Source organism: Melospiza melodia, chromosome 14 (assembly GCF_035770615.1).
Source record: "Melospiza melodia melodia isolate bMelMel2 chromosome 14, bMelMel2.pri, whole genome shotgun sequence".
Taxonomy (NCBI): Eukaryota; Metazoa; Chordata; class Aves; order Passeriformes; family Passerellidae; genus Melospiza; species Melospiza melodia.
Window position 1 is genome coordinate 2,896,050 of NC_086207.1, and position 17,791 is coordinate 2,913,840.

Genomic DNA, 17,791 nt, shown 5'->3' on the forward strand with positions numbered 1-17,791 from the left:
CTGCCAGGAGGCAGGAAAGCTGCTGGAAAGCTTCTGAACCCAGGGACAGCCCCAGGAGTCCCAGCTCTGCTTCCTGGGGCAGCCCCACAGTCTGCAGGGTCTTTGGGAAGGGTAAATCAGCAAGGCTGAAAGAGGATTTCACAGATACTTCAGGACAACACAAATCAGTTACAGCATTGTTCTTCGAGGGCACAGCTTCACCTCAAACTTCTCAGGAATCCCAAAATCCACTTGGGAACAGTGGAAGACCATGCTGCACCACAGAGCAGTGAGGCTTTGCAAACAGGACCTTTTTGCCACAGAAATATTACACAGAGGAGTAAAAAGCTCACTTTATAGTTCCTCCTTTCTCTGCTGTAGCACTTCCCCCAGCCCTGCCAGATGGGGATTGGTACAATTTGCTCAATCCCCTGCTGTGTCTGCAGCCAGCTGTGCTACCCTTGACTCTGATACCACCTATGTAAAGACTCTTCAGTGTGAGTCCTGAAGGCCCACACAACAACTCCAACTCATCAGATGCAAATCACAGAGGCTCAGGGGAAGCTGGGAAGGGGCAGTGTGCTAAGCACCAGGAGTCTCTCACTTGGAGAGGGTAAGTGTCCTGATGAAGACTCAGAGTGGCACCTCCAGTATCAGCAAAGCCATCAACACTGGCACTCACACAGCTGCTGAATCCTCCTCAGCAAGGGACCCACCCTCCTGCCAGGGGGGTCTGATGAGGAGGCTGCAGTGCAAAGACACTGCACAAATGCCATATTTCAATCTTGGTAGGAAATATTTGATTATACATTTCTGCTTCCTAGAAAATTCCTCTGTGAGAAGGAGACAAGACCTGCAAGGAAGAGGACTGTCACACACAACCAGAACAGATTGCCTTGCATCTCCCTCCTCTCCTTGGGCAGATTTCCCTCCTCCATCCCTCCCAGCACGAGCATGGCACTGCCAGAAGGCAGGCAGGGAGCAAGGCACGTTTCCTAACACATTTCTTTCCACCATAACAGGATCAGAGAGAGAAAAAATCCTCTCTTCCACAGGAGGCTGAGAAAGCATCAACACAAGGCTGTGGCTAACAGCATCCTTTCTGCAGACACTTGAGCAGAGCCATCAGCAATAACAGCCCCTGCCCACCACTTGTGAAATCTCTCAGGCTTAGGGGGACTGTGCTGTGCTTTGTGAGGGACACAATTAATGTCTGACATTGCATCCACTCTTGCAGCTCTGAGCAATGGGCACTGGATTTGCCAGTACCTTGTGGTGATCCATGAATTCACCATGGAAAACTTCCCTCCACAGGGACATATCCTGCCCAGTGTGGAGTGGACAGACTGGGATCTCTGAATGGAACAGGACAGAAACACCAACAACAAAAAAGGCAGGCCAGCAAGTCACCCAAAGGAGTAAGGACTGGATCTCCAAGCTCCCATCACTTTTGGTGTGTTCAGAGGTCCCTTCTGCAGTGATGTATCTCAGAGGGACTCATTTCAATACTTCCACCTCATCTGGCTCATGAAGATCAGTGATGAAGTCAATTACTGACTTCTGAATACTGGCAGCTTCTGAAGAGAAGCCCACAATGAGAGAACTCCCCACCAAGAGGAGCAGGCTCCTGAAAGGGGTCACTCTTCTGTTCAAGCACACTTGGCAGCTTGGGGATGAAGTGTATGACCTTTAGTGCTCTCCAAAAACCACTGAAAACAACAAAGTCCAAAAAAAGCACTTGTATGTCAGGTGGTTGTAGTAGCAAAACTCTTTCCCCACAAGCAGAAAGGTCAGGGCTTGGCAGCACCCAAATGGTGCCAGCCAGGGGAGGCCACCACGGGTGACTCCAAACTGCCACGAGGTTTCACAGGCTGCTCCCACCCCCCTCTGGCTGATCACAGGGAATACAGCTGGAATCCTCACACCCTCTAACTGATCACAGGGAATACAGCTGGAATCCTCACCCTCCTCTAACTGATCACAGGGAATACAGCTGGAATCCTCACCCTCCTCTAACTGATCACAGGGAATACAGCTGGAATCCTCACACCCTCTAACTGATCACAGGGAATACAGCTGGAATCCTCACCCCCCTAACTGATCACAGGGAATACAGCTGGAATCCTCACCCCCTCTGGCTGATCACAGGGAATACAGCTGGAATCCTCACCCCCCCTTTTGTGATCACAGGGAATACAGCTGGAATCCTCACCCCCCTAACTGATCACAGGGAATACAGCTGGAATCCTCACCCCTCTCTAACTGATCACAGGGAATACAGCTGGAATCCTCACCCCCTTTTGTGATCACAGGGAATACAGCTGGAATCCTCACCCCCCTAACTGACCACAGGGAATACAGCTGGAATCCTCACCCTCTCTGGCTGATCACAGGGAATACAGCTGGAATCCTCACCCCCCTAACTGACCACAGGGAATACAGCTGGAATCCTCACCCCTTTTGTGATCACAGGGAATACAGCTGGAATCCTCACCCCCTTTTGTGATCACAGGGAATACAGCTGGAATCCTCACCCCCCTAACTGATCACAGGGAATACAGCTGGAATCCTCACCCCCCCCATACCTGATCACAGGGAATACAGCTGGAATCCTCACCCCCCTAACTGATCACAGGGAATACAGCTGGAATCCTCACCCTCCTCTAACTGATCACAGGGAATACAGCTGGAATCCTCACCCCCTTTTGTGATCACAGGGAATACAGCTGGAATCCTCACCCCCTCTGGCTGATCACAGGGAATACAGCTGGAATCCTCACCCTCTCTGGCTGATCACAGGGAATACAGCTGGAATCCTCACCCTCTCTGGCTGATCACAGGGAATACAGCTGGAATCCTCACCCCCCTAACTGATCACAGGGAATACAGCTGGAATCCTCACCCCCCTAACTGATCACAGGGAATACAGCTGGAATCCTCACCCCTCTCTAACTGATCACAGGGAATACAGCTGGAATCCTCACCCCTCTCTAACTGATCACAGGGAATACAGCTGGAATCCTCACCCCTCTCTAACTGATCACAGGGAATACAGCTGGAATCCTCACCCCTCTCTAACTGATCACAGGGAATACAGCTGGAATCCTCACCCCTTTTGTGATCACAGGGAATACAGCTGGAATTCTCACCCCCTTTGTGATCACAGGGAATACAGCTGGAATCCTCACCCCCTTTGTGATCACAGGGAATACAGCTGGAATCCTCGGCAGGAGCCACAGCCAGCTCCAAGTGACAGATGCACGTCATGTCCCAGGCAAATCAGGAACCAAAACTCACACATATTTACTCCATTTTGCTGCTTCTCCCACATCAAGGACACATTTCTGCTCCTCAGCTGAGGAATGCAAAGCTCTGGCTCAGAGCTCAATCCTGGGATTCACTCCAGTAAATAACAACCCACTTCCATTTCCAACCAAACACTAGAACTGACCCAAGACAGAGAAGGTCCCTTCTTGCCCCTAAGAATGAACAGGCTCAGTTAGAAATGAAAGTCATGAAGCCCAAAGCACTCAGATACATGAAGGACACCAGAGAAGTGCTTCCTTTGGAGAACAAATCACACTTGGAAAAAGCAATCCCTACATTTCACATTTCCCCATCCTGCTGGGCAGAGGTATCTGGATCCAGCACCAAGCCATGGCTGGCCACACCAGCTGGAAGCACCACCAGAAGCTGCTGTGACTCTAAAGGATGCCCAGACTGCAGAATGCTCATCCCAGTTTAGGCTCTCCAAAGGAAACAGGCTGGGATATGGTGGAGAGGACAAGGATGGCCAAGCCCTGGAGCACCAGGGGAATAAAATGCAATGCTACCCTTTGCAAATGCCTGCAGGATGTGCAACTGCCACCAAACTGAGCTGCTGGATCAGGCCTCAGAATCTGTAACACCCACACTGAGAACTAAAAAAGAAAAGTTATTACAAGAAACTGCTGAAAACAAACCCCAAACTGGTGTCACTTTTCACTGAGAGGAGACTCCAGCCAGAAGGAACCACACTGGAAAGCAGCACTGCTGATTACCAGAGGGAGAACTGGCCATTTTTACCTCAGGTGAAGGAACTGGGGAATCCAGGCCATCCCCCTGCCACACTGCCCCCAGACCCATCATGGGGAGTTTTATTTGCTTCTACACTGCTGGCCTGGGTTTGAAAGCTGTGTCTCTGAAAAGTCTGTTTAAACACAGGGAACAAGCAGAAATATTTCAGATATTGGACAGAACATTCTGTTCCTTTAAAGAAAAGGAATCAAATATGTATTTCTTTTTAATGGAGCTGTTGGACTGTTTCCAAAAAGAAATGGTAACAGTTCCACTGTTTTGAGGCAAAATACCAGAAAACATGTCAAAAAGGTATTTGTAAATGACTTCAGACCCAACAGAAGCAGCAAAACAGTTGTCTGGTTATGACAACCCATTTCAACAGCTACAGAGAGAAACATTTCCAAAGGGATGCAAGCTCCAGAGCAACAGGCCACTCATCATCTCCCATTTGTGATTTCATGCTCTGGAGGAGGAGGTTTGAGCAGAGCCCATCTCCAGCACTCTGTGGTTTTAAGAAAGCTGCATCATGTCTGTGCCTGAATTTGTACTGGAAAAAGAGGATTAAATAGTTTTCATGTTCAATTCTTAGCTTTCAACTCCAAGTTTTTCCAACTACACTTTCTGTTGTTGTGCTTCCCTCTGGTATCAGAATAGAAACATCAACAGAAGCTCAAAATTAGTAAAGAAAAACAAACAGAAGCTTAAGCAAGTTAATACTAAATTGTAACATCAATAAATAAAAAAAATAAACTTCCTTCTGAAAACTTCTGTGTTTAAACTGAAAGAAGGGAAACTTATGTTCTATACCTAGCCCAGAGCTCTGAGTGCCACCTCTGGGGATGGGGACTCCATGAAAAGGAAAATGCAGCTCCAGGAGCACCTCTGGAGCTGGACAGGAGGCAAGGATGAAGGACAGGGAAGGCAGAGGTGCTGCCCCAAGCCTCTGAGGACCTGGGAGAATGGGCCTGGAGGAGTCTGACAATGCCACTGCATGAGCTTTATGGTCTGGCCTGTGGAGGAACCAGCTGAGATCTCCCAGTGGCAGCTTTGGAAGTGAGACAGTTCTTGTTCCTGCAGGGAATGAACTCTGTTACAGCTTCCAGGCCACACAGGCCATGGCTGAACACAGAGGCAAAGAAGAGCAGGGCACTGCATGCAATTAAGCTGAAAACTTTTCTAAGAACCCCAAAGACCTTGGGAGGGTGTAAATAAGCCCAACAAAACCTAAGTGGAGTTTTAAAAGAGAGATAAAAATATTTTTTAAAAAACAGAAGTAGAAGAAAGGCGTAACTGAAGGCAGGGAAGAAACTTGGTGGGGCAGTATTTGGTTACTGGGTTAATTTCATTTATATCTCTCTAATAATTCATTTCCCAAGACTTATTTCATCACCTCCTACATTATGCAATAATTCAAAGTGATGCCTGGGCTCTTATCTTCTGTTGCTTAATGAGCAGTGCTCACACCACACTGGAGATGTTTACTCACAGAGCCCAGAGCCCTGCCTGTCTCTGCCTGGCAGCCCTGCTGGAGCCACTTCCCAAACCAGCAGCACAAAACACTCCAAAAATCCCTGCTGAGCTCCAAGGATGGAGCCATGGAAGGTGCTGCATCCACAGGGCTGCATCACACACCTGCTAACAAGCTTCTCTAACAAGAACCAGTTTCTCTAAAGACCTAAACAAGAATTTTGGTTTTAATCTTGCAGAGAAATCCATATCAAAGCGAATGAGAACAGGAGCTACTGGATACCAGTGTGTTCACGTACAAAAGCATCATTAAAGGTAACTAAGCAGTTAGCAGTTAAAAATAAGGCCTTGCAGCAGTTTCAAGTATTATGAACTGGCACTTAATATGTACTTCTCCATGCAACAGAAACAAGTGTTAAGTGTCAGGGACTGCATTTCCTAATAATACCAATTAAACCAAAAGCCAGTGTAGATGAGAAGAAACCTCAAGTACCACAAACAGGAATAATTTTTTTTTAAATAAATGACCTGTTTCTCTTCTGCATTCACTAACAGCTCACAGAATACAGAAAGCAAATATTTCTCCAGTAAAGTGCAAGGTTTAAAACACTAAGGTTTAAAACACTGTGAGAGTATTTTACTGCATGAGGAAAAGCACAGAATACACACCCAGACTGAGAACTGGAGCACCTCCCCATCAGAGGGGATTTACTGAAATGCTACAGCTTGATTTTAACCAGCTTTGTTAGGTTTGATGATTGTTAACAACATCCCAGAAAGGCAGAACAAACCCAATCCTGCTTTCTTCCCTTAGGTGGATGGCAGGTGACTGCTGAACCCTGAAGGTCTGACAAACCCCCAGGACTGAGCAAGAGCTTCCTGCAGAGATTCTCCAAGGCTCCAGACTGCTCTTCCCCCTTTCTGGCCTGCTCACTGGTTGCTCTGCACACACCTCACACAGCACTAACAATCCCAGGTAACTTCTGGCAATCACCAAGAGCTTCTGTATTTCTCTTCCAGCACATCATTTCACTCTAACCAATGTGTGCTGCAGAACCAAGAGCTCCTGCTACCTGCGCCCCACCTGATTTCTGTGTGGGCTTAAGAGTTCAGGAAGCTACGAAGGGCAAGTCACAGTGCCAAAAATAATAAATGGGGAAAGCAGCTGGTGTCACTTTTGCTTCCAAGTTCCCCTTACAACATCACTGACTCACACACCTAAAAGGAGAACTTTTTTTAAAAAAATAATCCTTCACAGACACTTCCAAAAGTCTCAAAGCCTCTTCTGGTTGCAGCTCTACAGAACAATCAAACCTTAATAAAAAGTCTTTATTTTGGCACAATGTTTCACTGAACCATGGAATATCCTGAGCTGGAAGGGACCCACAAGGATCAGCAAAGTCCAACTCCCAGTCCTGCAGACACCCCAACAATCCCACCCTGTCAAAATTAGAAGTAGCTTGTGATTATTGCCAAGACAGACACCAAGCCTCAGGGACTCTGCCCTGGCACGACTGTAGGCACTCCTCTATAAGCAATGATTTGGCCATGAGACTCTTCATTTCTATAAAACTGAATTACCCATCTAGGAGTTTGTCTTGGACGTGAGTTTTTGTCCTTTCTTTGAATACTATTTCAAAATTGGAAACGTAAAGCATTCAAATGGAAAAACAGATTTGTATTTTAACAAAAATTTTGAAGGAATTTCTGATTCTGAAATTCACATTTGCTGAATTTCAGGTGGCCACATTTTGCAGGTGAGAAGTTTTAAAATAACTGGTTACTCTCTAAGGTAAGACACTGATGTTCTCCAGTGGCTGACCTCAAATGGAGTGACACAATTGTTCATTTTCATTCACAAAAAAGCAATTTCTTTTAACTACTCATTTTATACACATGAAAGACTTGAACCACTGAATGATGTTCTTATGCAAACATACTAATGTTAAATAATCCTTGTTTCTGCTAAAAAAAACGTTACACTCAGAAACACTTTGGGAGGTGCCACACAGTTACTACACACATTCAGCATTTCCTTCCAAGGTAATACCTTGGGAAAAATTGTTAACTGGTCCCCAAAGTTCCCTTTTTATCATTTTACATCCCTCCCAAACCAATGAAGCAGCAATTCCCCATCTATAAGTTATGCAGGCTTAGCTCCAAGAGTTTACTAGAAGAAAAACAACAGACAACTTAGGATTTAGTGGTTTTCTATGCAGACCAACCCCCCACCCCCATCCCTCACTTCTAAGACGTTAAAAAACTGAGTTAAGAGGGCAACCCAAAGAGCCCAGGACTCCATGCTCACTATTCTCTGTTCAAACACGTGCAAAGACTAAGGTAAGGCTACACCCAGGCCCACGCTTAGGAGCAAATAAAAAGCTTTTCCTTTCTAAATTCAATCACACAAATATCACAGGCTGGTCAGTTCATTAACAGCAAAGCTCATTACGTTATTTTTAAGTTAAAAGAGAAAGCAAAAGGTAGCAGGCAACATGCAGAACTATGCTACTGATATCACAACGTCAGTAAACAGGCAATAAAACACAACAGCTCCCCCCAGCCCGGCTGCACAGAAAGCCCTTAAAGAGTCACTCCTACAATGCAGTTCAGTAGAAGATTTCAGAAAAGGATGCACAAAAAACATTTAGCAGACTAAACAATTCGATTAAACAGAGTCCTGAGAGTTTAACACAAGTTCAACAGCATAACATTTACAACAAGAAAGAAGAAAGGCACCTGGAGACATCTGACACTGGGCATGCTCTGCAGGCATCTCAGTGCGCACATGCTCTCTACCAGGTTGGAGCAGCCTAGCCACAAAGACCTTGGCACAGAACACTGCAGGGTGACAAAAAGGAAGGAAGAGAAGAAGCAGTTAGATGCCACAACAAATCACTCAAGGCAGGCAACTCATTAGTATGTTAACGTGGGTACTTATCTATGTTATTTCTACATTCACCATAGTTAGTGCCAGGGGTGAAACAGCCACTGAAGGTGCTGTGCAGCCATCAAGGACCAGCCACCCCTCTGGCCTGCCCAGGACCAGCCACCCCTCTGGCCTGAGCTCCTTCTCCCCCTCTGTAACCCCTTCAGTGCCTTCAGTGCCAGCTGAATGCTTTCACTGACTCCCAGCAGCAGGAGAGCTCAGTTCACCCACACTGCTGCCCACAGCAGAGCTTTCAGGGCAGAGCCCCCACCCAGCAACCCAGCCTGGCCAAAATCCCTGCCCAGCTGTGCCCTGCACAGTGCCCTGGGGACAGGAGGTGCCATCGGGGTGGCAAGACTTTAGAATCCACCTGGAGGAGCTTTGGGAATTAAGGTTTGGCACTCCCCAGTGTCTCAGCTTTCTCAAACAAACTGTGGTTCTTTATTCAACCCGACAATGGGAGCACATTTTAGAGAGGAACCACACTTAACTGAGCTCACATTACATGACCAAGCTCTGCTTAATCAAGGAATCCTAATGACCTGGGGAAAAATGTTGGAATTATAGTTGAAGATATCCTAAAGCCAAATCATCCCTTGGCTACGTTTACTGCTCTTCCTGCCACCCAAGCTTAACTACCAAATTCCCCACATGAGAAGTAGGAAAAGTTTGGAGAAAGCTGAAGAAATTTGATACAGACAGACTCCCCAAAACTTCTGTAGCTCCCCAATATTATTTCCCAGTTCTTTTTAAGGACAGAGCAGTACATACCCCAGATGAAATTAGGGAAAAAGATTCAATTTCTCAGCATCAAGCAGAGCACAAACCCAGCTGCAATATTTGGCACAGATTGAGCTTTCACTATTTTCCACACAGGCTTCCAATTTAGTCACAATGGACACCAAAACTTTGAAAGAAAAGCCCCACACAGGTCAAAGCTGAAAGTGGAATAACTGGAGGTGAAGCCTCATGGAAAGCAGTTTGTGCCAGGATCAAGGAGGGGGAGAGAGCCCAGAGCACCTGAAGGCTAAAAAACTTTTTTTTGTTTCATATCTTATGGATAAAACAAAAGGAAGACTCATATTTTCATCTCCATGCCAAGGAGAGAAATTACAGCAAAACCAGCACAATAATGGCCCTAGTAGCACCAAAACACCTTGAATTTCCCTCTCTTACCCAGCAGGAAGGTGCTGATTCCACAGGGACATCCCGTGCTGGGCACTTGGAATGGCAAGAGAGGGAGCATATCTCTTATGGACAGGGGTAAAAATAGTCATATCTATGTTTTATTGTATTATTCTTTCATTAATAGCAAAACAAATCCATAGTTTTCAATTACTAAAAGGTTTTAAAAGTTTATTTAATGTTTATAGAGAAATGGGATTTAGCTTTAAAGTAATTACTCCACTATATCTGTCATTATTTTGCATTACTTAACTTTGACATGTCCTTGCATTAACATTGGAAATTTAGTTCCCAGGACACTTCTAAGACAGACAATCAGTGACAACAGAGAAGCTACCTTAACTTCAAGAAGACACCAAAACAAAAGTGGCTTTCATATTTTCAAAAAAGATGGGATGTACTGTTAAAACCCACTGATTGAAGATACACATTTTATAGGTCTGTTTCTCAAAAATGAGTGTATAATTCAAGAAACTCCCTTTCCAATTCATTTTGTTCTTTGCTCCCATTTAGGAAAATACCTTCATCATGGTTCAGCAACACTGAACCAGCAAAATTCAGGGTATTTCTGCAGGTGTTGATTAAAGCCCAAAAACATTTTTAAACATCCAGGCCTGATTTAAAAAGTCACTTTGCTCATGTGACTTTATAAAAGTCACTGATAAAAACCACAGCAAACTCCTCTCCTGAGATGTTCAGATGAGGTGTACAAAGCTGAGGATAATGTTTATAATGAATCTACACCTGTAGATTATAAACCAAAAACCACTGGTTTAGAGGTTATCATGTGGGGGAGTTTAGGAACTACTCTAGCTAAATAAATTGAATTTTAACTGCTTAAGACAAAAATGGGTAAGTTGAGAACACTTTTTAAATTTAATTCAAAATGCATTAGACACTGAGGCCATTTCCATGCCAAGGTTAAGCCACACAAAACCCTTTTCACGGCATTATGAAACTGCATGAAAGGCTTTACAAAAACCTCCCTGGACACTCAGCTGCAGCACTGCTATTGCACAATGCTGCAAATTAAATATTGTGTCCCACTTCACACCAAAACAGCAACGTGCAAATATTTGTGTGCTTCCCTGACATGCTATTGCCTGACCTGTGATGAATAAAAGCTTAACAGGGTTCCAAAGGCTTCACTTTGCACTGGCCCTTCTCTCACCAGGAGCCCAGGGAGGGGCAGCACTGTTCAACAAAGCCTGGGAAGGGGAAAGTGCCAGTGGCCAACAGGCACAGAACTGAATGAGAACTGCACAGGTGAAGGTAAACTGAAACTCAGATTTTAAGGAATAAGGTAATCAGCAATGCAGAGCTTTAAGTGCCTCACATTGTGGAGGTTCTGTCTGCAGAGCTGAGAGGGCTCTGAGCCCCAGGGCAAAGCAGGAACAGACACAAACTCTCATTCTGATCACTTCAATGCCTTGGGCTTGCAAAGACTCCTACTTTAATTTTATTATGAGACGACTGCTGCTAATTCCATACACAAAGAACTGCTTTGGTGGTCCAGCCCCAGGAATTACTTTTCAAGCTTTACATTTCAATCTTAAATCTCAAACTGAAGCAGCCTGTACAAAATGCTGCATTCCCAGAGAAACCTGTAAATCCTCAGTAAAAAGGGGAGATGCTTCAATGTCTTTAAAACTCAAATGTTAAGAACTTCTTATATTAATTAAGCACACAGCAGTGTGCATCCAACAAACCAACTTTGTAGCTGGGAACTTTTGGAAGGAGGTATAAAAAACACCTCAGGCCCTGAACTATGGTATCTTAAAGTTTTCCTTCACTCTGGACTTCTCCCAGGTTACAGCATGGCCTGGTTAAAGCAGTGTAACAAGCCCAGAAATCATTTCCTTCGGAGCACCTGATACTGTCACACAGAAATCCTCACAATTTTGTATCCCTTAAAAAACCTCACACATTTATCCTCTAAAGCCCTTTAAACTGCCCAAGAAATGCCTATAGCCTGTGTTTCTGATGGAATTAGAACACCTTTGCAACCCAGGCATGGCAATATTGCAGCGTCATAACTAAGAATGACAGCATTTACATAACCCAGACAGATGCTGCAAGTTTTATAAAATATTAAAAATATGACCTCGAAATTTTTCACTGCATTCATTTTATTTATACAAGATAATTCAGAGAATCCAAATTTATTGGGAAATTCCAGTCTTAAGGAAAAAACATGCAAAAAAGGTACTTCAGCCTTCACTGTCAATTATTTTGAGATTTTTAGCAATAAGAAATTCACATGCTACTCAGCAATGGTGACTTCCTGGTTAGTTTACTTTGGCCTGGACCAACACAATTGGTATTTATTTCCACCAACACTTAATATTGATAATTTTATGGGTAGGTGGTGCTAATTAAACCCCTCTCCATGGCTGGGGGCTCAGTTTAATGCAGCCCAAGAGGTGCTCTGAAAAGCCAACTTGGATTTGAGGGCAATCTGACAGTCTGGGAAAGCCTTATGCTCCCACCTCCAACTTAATGGCAAGCTCAGATCTCCTCAAAAATCAGCATTAACCACACTAAGACATAAAAAACATGAGCAGTAACACTGTTTCAAGGCCTTCATTATTATTTTACACTCGGCAGGAACAGCAGCCAAGCCCAACTCCCTCCCGGTTTGCAGGCTGGGATTTCCTCCAGATCTTACCTGGTGCTTTTCCTGTTTGGGCTTCAAACAGTGCCAGGCAGAGCAGTGGTGAAGCCCTGGGCTGGGACTGAGTGCGCACAGGTGGGAGCAGAACATCCAAGGGTGTGTGTGAACGCTGGGTGGGACATGCAGGGTGACACGAGCTTCCCCAGGGCCAGCCGGGCTGGCAGGGACACCCCTGCACAGCCCTGCGGGCACCACCAGCAGCACTCTGACTGCTCCTGTGCCACCCCCAGCCAGGCTGTGCCCGGGGAGGTGCCCTGTGCTCCACACGGCTCTGGTGCCACCACATCACTGCCGCTGCCACGGCCAGGGCAGCCCCACTGGGCCTGGGCATTCCGAAGGCTGTTGGAGCACCATCCATACAACACATTTCCACACTCAGGGAGTTTTACATTCCATTCCAGCAATCTGCTTCAATTTCAGCAGAACTGGATTGCCAGGTCAACAAAGTTGTTTCAGACGTAATTTACTCTTGCATTTATTTCTCTCTTTCCATGCAAAAATTAATTTTTCAAAAATAAATACCCACAGAGTGGAAAACTAATTTTAACTTGTGATTTTTTTTTTTATTATTCTGTTATTAGATCATTCTAAAAAAAATTAGGTAACCAATAGCTGAGTCACAGTGCCATTAGGAAAATCAATTTAGCCAAATCATTGCCATTCACAATAGTTGTTTAAACTGCTCAATGGAATAACCTTCCAACAGCCATTCAAGATCTGCACATAAGCTCTTGCATTGGGGGAAAAACACTAAGTGAGGAATCAGGAAATTGAAAGCAAGACAAGGGAAAAGAATTGATGAGAGAAATTCTCCTTATTACCACAGCGATGCTCTAGATAGGACACTGAATTCACAGGAGGCTGATGGAGAACGCTGTCCCACTCTGCTCCTGAAGATCAAAGCGTGTTTGCTACACACAGTCAATGCTACAAAAGGAATATGGGTTCAGTGGAGAGAAGATTAAATGCTTTCTTTGAATAGAATAACCACCTTACTCCATTATAATTTATTAATCAGGATAAGACTCATGAGATGCAGCAGTTCGTTTTCAAGAAGATACAAAGGACTGGGAAAAAATCCTAAGATGTTTGCATAAGCCACTCTGAACATTACTGAAATAATCTCAATTTTCCAAAATACACAGCATTTAGATTAGCCCTTGCCTCCTTCATGTACATACACCCACCTCCCACAGCTGTATGATACACCTTTCTGCACTAATCCCCTGTGTTACACTAAAAAGGCCATTTCTAAAACAAAACACTTTCTTCTGCTCTCCTGCAGCAGAACAGGGACTTGCAGACATCTCCAACCAGCAGCTCAGGGCAAATCCTGAGTGGGCAACACAGACCCAGCACTGCCCATCACACAGGAGAAACTTGCAGGGTGTCAAACACAGAAAAACACGGCTGAAACTTGTCTAACATGTTAAAAGCTGTCTCAGACCCTTAGGCTCTCAAGGCTGAGGCCTAACAGAGCTGACAATAAATCCCAGGACAGCCAAGGAGGGGAGAAGCACCCAAGCTCTGATGCCTGTGGAGGCTGGGCTGCCAGAACAACCCAGGACTGCCAGGCAGGGCTGCACAGGAACAGTGCCACAGCTCTGAGAGTGCCTCACAGGGCACTTTCTGAAATGCAACATTCAAAACACAGGCAAGAGCAAAGCCTCCAACCTGCTCAGCTCAACTCCTGCCTCTGAAGGGCTGGCTGATGTTTCCAAAAGTTAAGCAATATTAAATAACATTGAGGATCTTGATCAACAGGAGCACTCAATTATGCTTCCTCTTTTTTTTTTCCCTGCTCAGTGTATTTTAAATTATTTCCTCTTTTCAGTTTTCATCACTAAATATACCAAGTTTGCTTCTGCCTCCCTGTTCTCTAGTTTTTAGAAAAAGGCACACCCTGAACAGCAAATATTCCATAGAAAGACACTATTTCACAATTTTAACTCCAAATTGAGTCTGATGGCTGTGTGGAACAAATTCAATTTGATACTAGATGAGAATGCAAGAAATGTGTCAGTCTAAGGTTAATAAGTATTTCCCCTACATTCTCCCTCTGGTTTATTTAAAAGAGTCACACTAAAACAGACTTCTCCACCCTAACCAAATAAAATTCAACTACACTAAAAATCAAATCAGGAAACCTTTGCACAAGTAATTAATTATAAATGTATTTATCGATTAAATTCAAATATAACTTTGGCACAAAATACCACACCAGGAAAACAAACGCAGAATTCAAACCATGCATGAGATCAACAGCATGTACAGAGTTTCTGCTACAGCAGGTTAAATACAGAGGCTCCCCATTCACTCAGTACTCCAACAAAGGAGAACACACAAAGGCTGAGCATTACTGCTCTTACTGTCCACAGGAATCCAGGCACACTGCTTCACAGTGACTGTAGAAATAAATTGCCAAGTCCATCAAAGCACCAACTTACAGTAAAGCTGGGCACTGGGAGGTGCAGCTCTCCCATTCACACCAGATATGATACTGAACACACATAATTTTCTTTTCCTGCCAGCCAGGGACCCAGCTTGCCTTCCTGAGGCACAAATCATCTCTAGGACAACCTTCTGTAGGCATCCCAAATCTCAGAGGAATGTGACTCCAAGTACAATGGCTCACCCCTACTCTGAAATAAACTCAGTGTCACTGTGAGACTTCTCGTGCCACCCCTGCCCTACACCTGTCCCAAACAGCTGAGGCCAAACCTTCACACTGACAGCTCAGGAAGGGTTTAGGACACTGACTCCAAGAATTTCAAATGGCATTCAGCAGGAAAAGCTACAGGAAATTGTCCTAGGAGTAACCAGAGAAGTTCTCTACAGTTGTGATGGATCCATCAGGACAGGGCCTGAACTCAGAGCTGGGACCTCCCTGAACTGCACAGGGAGCCCAGGACAGTCACTGACAAGGCTGCTCTCCCCTTCCAGACACAGGATGTGGCAGCCAATGGCTCTGTGCCCGTTCCTGCCCACACAGAAGTTCACCTCGTGCTCCCAGCCCGATGCTCCACAGCAGACTGGCCATTCCCTCCAGTACTGCTCCTGCACCTCTTGGCCATGCCCTGACCCAGCTCAGCAGCTGATTCCCTGTGCCCTAACACCTGGGGACGTGAAGCAGTTAAAGCAGGGACTGAATGTGCGGACAAACTCATCTAAGCAGAAGCAGCAAGATATAGTACAGGGTGACTTCTTACCTGAAACTTTGTTTCTGGGCTTCAGATCCACCAATCCAGAATGAAAGGGGATTCGAATGGGTTTTCCTTCTCAGACTTGTCTGTTAAAAGAGAGCAGCCAATCATCTTCAGCTTGGTGTATCTACTTCTTTCTTGAACGAAATCCCAATTACTGCTAATGCTGTTAGAGAAAGGCAGCCCAGGCACCTGCCCAGCCCGGGACCGACTACGTTAGTGGGGTCGTCGGATTGGTGGATCTAAGACAGAGAAACGCATTTACAGACAAGAAACTGCTCCTTCCCTTACCCTGGGTCACCCCAACAAGTGGTTTTGGGTACAGCTCACTTTGCTAAGATTAAGGAAGATGAGAAGAAGCTACAAGGCAAATAACAAAGCCAAGTCCTAAAGCTTCAACCAGCAGCTCACACCTCGCAGGCCTGCTCCAGGAACACAGGTTTGCACGACAGCTCAATGAGGTTCTCCTGGTCTGCCATAAACATCCTCTAAAGCACTTCACTGCAATGATTATTTCCCTGTTTCCAGGCTCAAAATGACCTCATTTGCCTTACACATCTGCAGCACAAAGATGGAGTTGTCAAGACACTCCTGATGGGAGCACAGCACTGTATTCAGTACATCTGCAGTACTGCTGTGTCTCTGGAAAACAATCTAGAGCCAGAAGAGAGTAAGACACTGTACACCACTGAGACAAGTCACCTCTTGCTAAGCAGGGAGATAAAAGGCCTCCAGCCAGTCCTGCCAGCAGCACAGTGAGAGTGTGACTACTTTAAAGCAGCCAGAAAGTGACACCTCAGAGAAGATGGGGTCTGCAGAAAACTCATACTCCACATGCAACAGAAAGCTCAGCCTGCAGAGACCAAACCATGCAACCTCCACCAAGAGCTTCAAAAACTTCAGGCCACGTCCTATGGAGCTTCCCCCACCAGCAGTGAGAACAAAATGCTGCAACATCCCCAGAGGAACACATCCCCACCACCTCTCACCCTCTCTGCTCTGCAGCCCCTCCAGAGCTGAACCTCAGCCTCCACTGCTGCGCCCCACACCTCGAGCTCCAGCAACTCACAGAAGGGTGGAAAAAATGCCACTGTCTCCAGCTGTGCCAGGAAACCATCTGCATGAGGGCAGGACTGTCCTGACTGCCCACAGCTCATAAAGAAAGGAGCATCTTCCTGGTGGGGTGGTTTCCTGCTCCCAGGCACAGAGGCAGCAGTCCCAGGGCAGCGTTTCAAGGACAAAGCAGCGCTGTGGGGCCACCACCATGTCCAATGTATGATGCTTAAGGCTGCCAAGGAAAGTGCTAGGATGTCAAGGCATATGACTCAGAATTTTCAGAGTACAATATAGCTCAGCAAGAAGCCAGCTATCAAATTATATAAATGCACTGATCTGCCAAGTCACTGCAGAGCCAGCAGGGTGCTGGAAGGAGAGGCACTTCTCCAGGAAGCCAAACCTTAACATTATTTGCAAGTGTAACAGCACAGGTCTGATTTTTGTCTCCAGAAGGCCTGGCGTGCTGGAGACAGCCTGAATAACAAGTTTCCCTGGCTAGTCCTTCCCTGCCCTAAGAGAATTGCCAATGAGATTCTCTATCAAGTCCAAGCTGGAACTTACTAAGTTTGGCAAATTCTGAGTATAGATTTTCAAAGAGACTTAGGTATTTTTGTCTGAAAATCAAAAACTGGTTTCACTGCAAAGGTTGGAAGACTTGAAAACAGCCCCATCATGCAAACCATGCTGAAATACACAAGCTCACACCCCTCAAAAAGGCAAACAGTGCACATTGGCACAACTTTTGTACCAAAACTCCACATTCAAGAACTCAACAGAATGAAACTCAGAGCAAACTTGTAACACTGAATATATATATTTTTATATATATATAGTGATTCTCCTCTTCTCCTCTAAGTCAATGAGTAAACCAAAATTCTGTACTGTTGCCAACAGCTTGAAGTTGACCCAAAAAGCTTTTTTTGTCATTTTACCCAGAAAACACATCACTCCCTATTCCTAGCAAGTGGGTCCCTACCTACATCTTACAAATTTCCATCTGTATTCATCCTACAAATGGGCCCAGGAAGCTGAACTACTCTTTGATCCCACACAAAACTGTTAATTTCCTGGGGTGGAAGTACAAGGATGCAAGTCCTGCGGGGATGTGGATTAATAAAGCACCAAAGAAACAACGTGCCTTCAAATGTTCCCACTGTTAATTCAGCCTGCATGGGGAGCAAATTGAGTTTTCAGAAAGAGTCAATGCTTTTCGTTGCTACAACACCAATGGCATTGCGT

At 45.3% G+C, this 17,791-nt stretch overlaps 1 protein-coding gene across 6 annotated transcripts in view; it reads right to left on the reverse strand.

Moving 5' to 3' along the window:
- Window positions 1-17,791, reverse strand: part of FBXW11 (F-box and WD repeat domain containing 11) — a 58,127-nt gene that overhangs the window by 34,409 nt on the left and 5,927 nt on the right. Inside the window, exons 2-4 of one of the 6 annotated variants that reach the window (XM_063168429.1) lie at window positions 15,503-15,582; window positions 13,115-13,220; window positions 8,245-8,346 (exon numbers count right to left, since the gene is read on the reverse strand). The exons of 1 other annotated variant lie outside the window; for it this stretch is intronic. In XM_063168429.1, the coding sequence (XP_063024499.1) occupies window positions 8,245-8,295 (51 nt within the window). In that variant the 5' untranslated portion in view covers window positions 8,296-8,346; window positions 13,115-13,220; window positions 15,503-15,582. The remainder of the gene's footprint in view (window positions 1-8,244; window positions 8,347-13,114; window positions 13,221-15,502; window positions 15,583-17,791) is intronic. 4 more of the 6 variants (XM_063168431.1, XM_063168434.1, XM_063168433.1 and 1 more) reach the window with 4 other exon arrangements.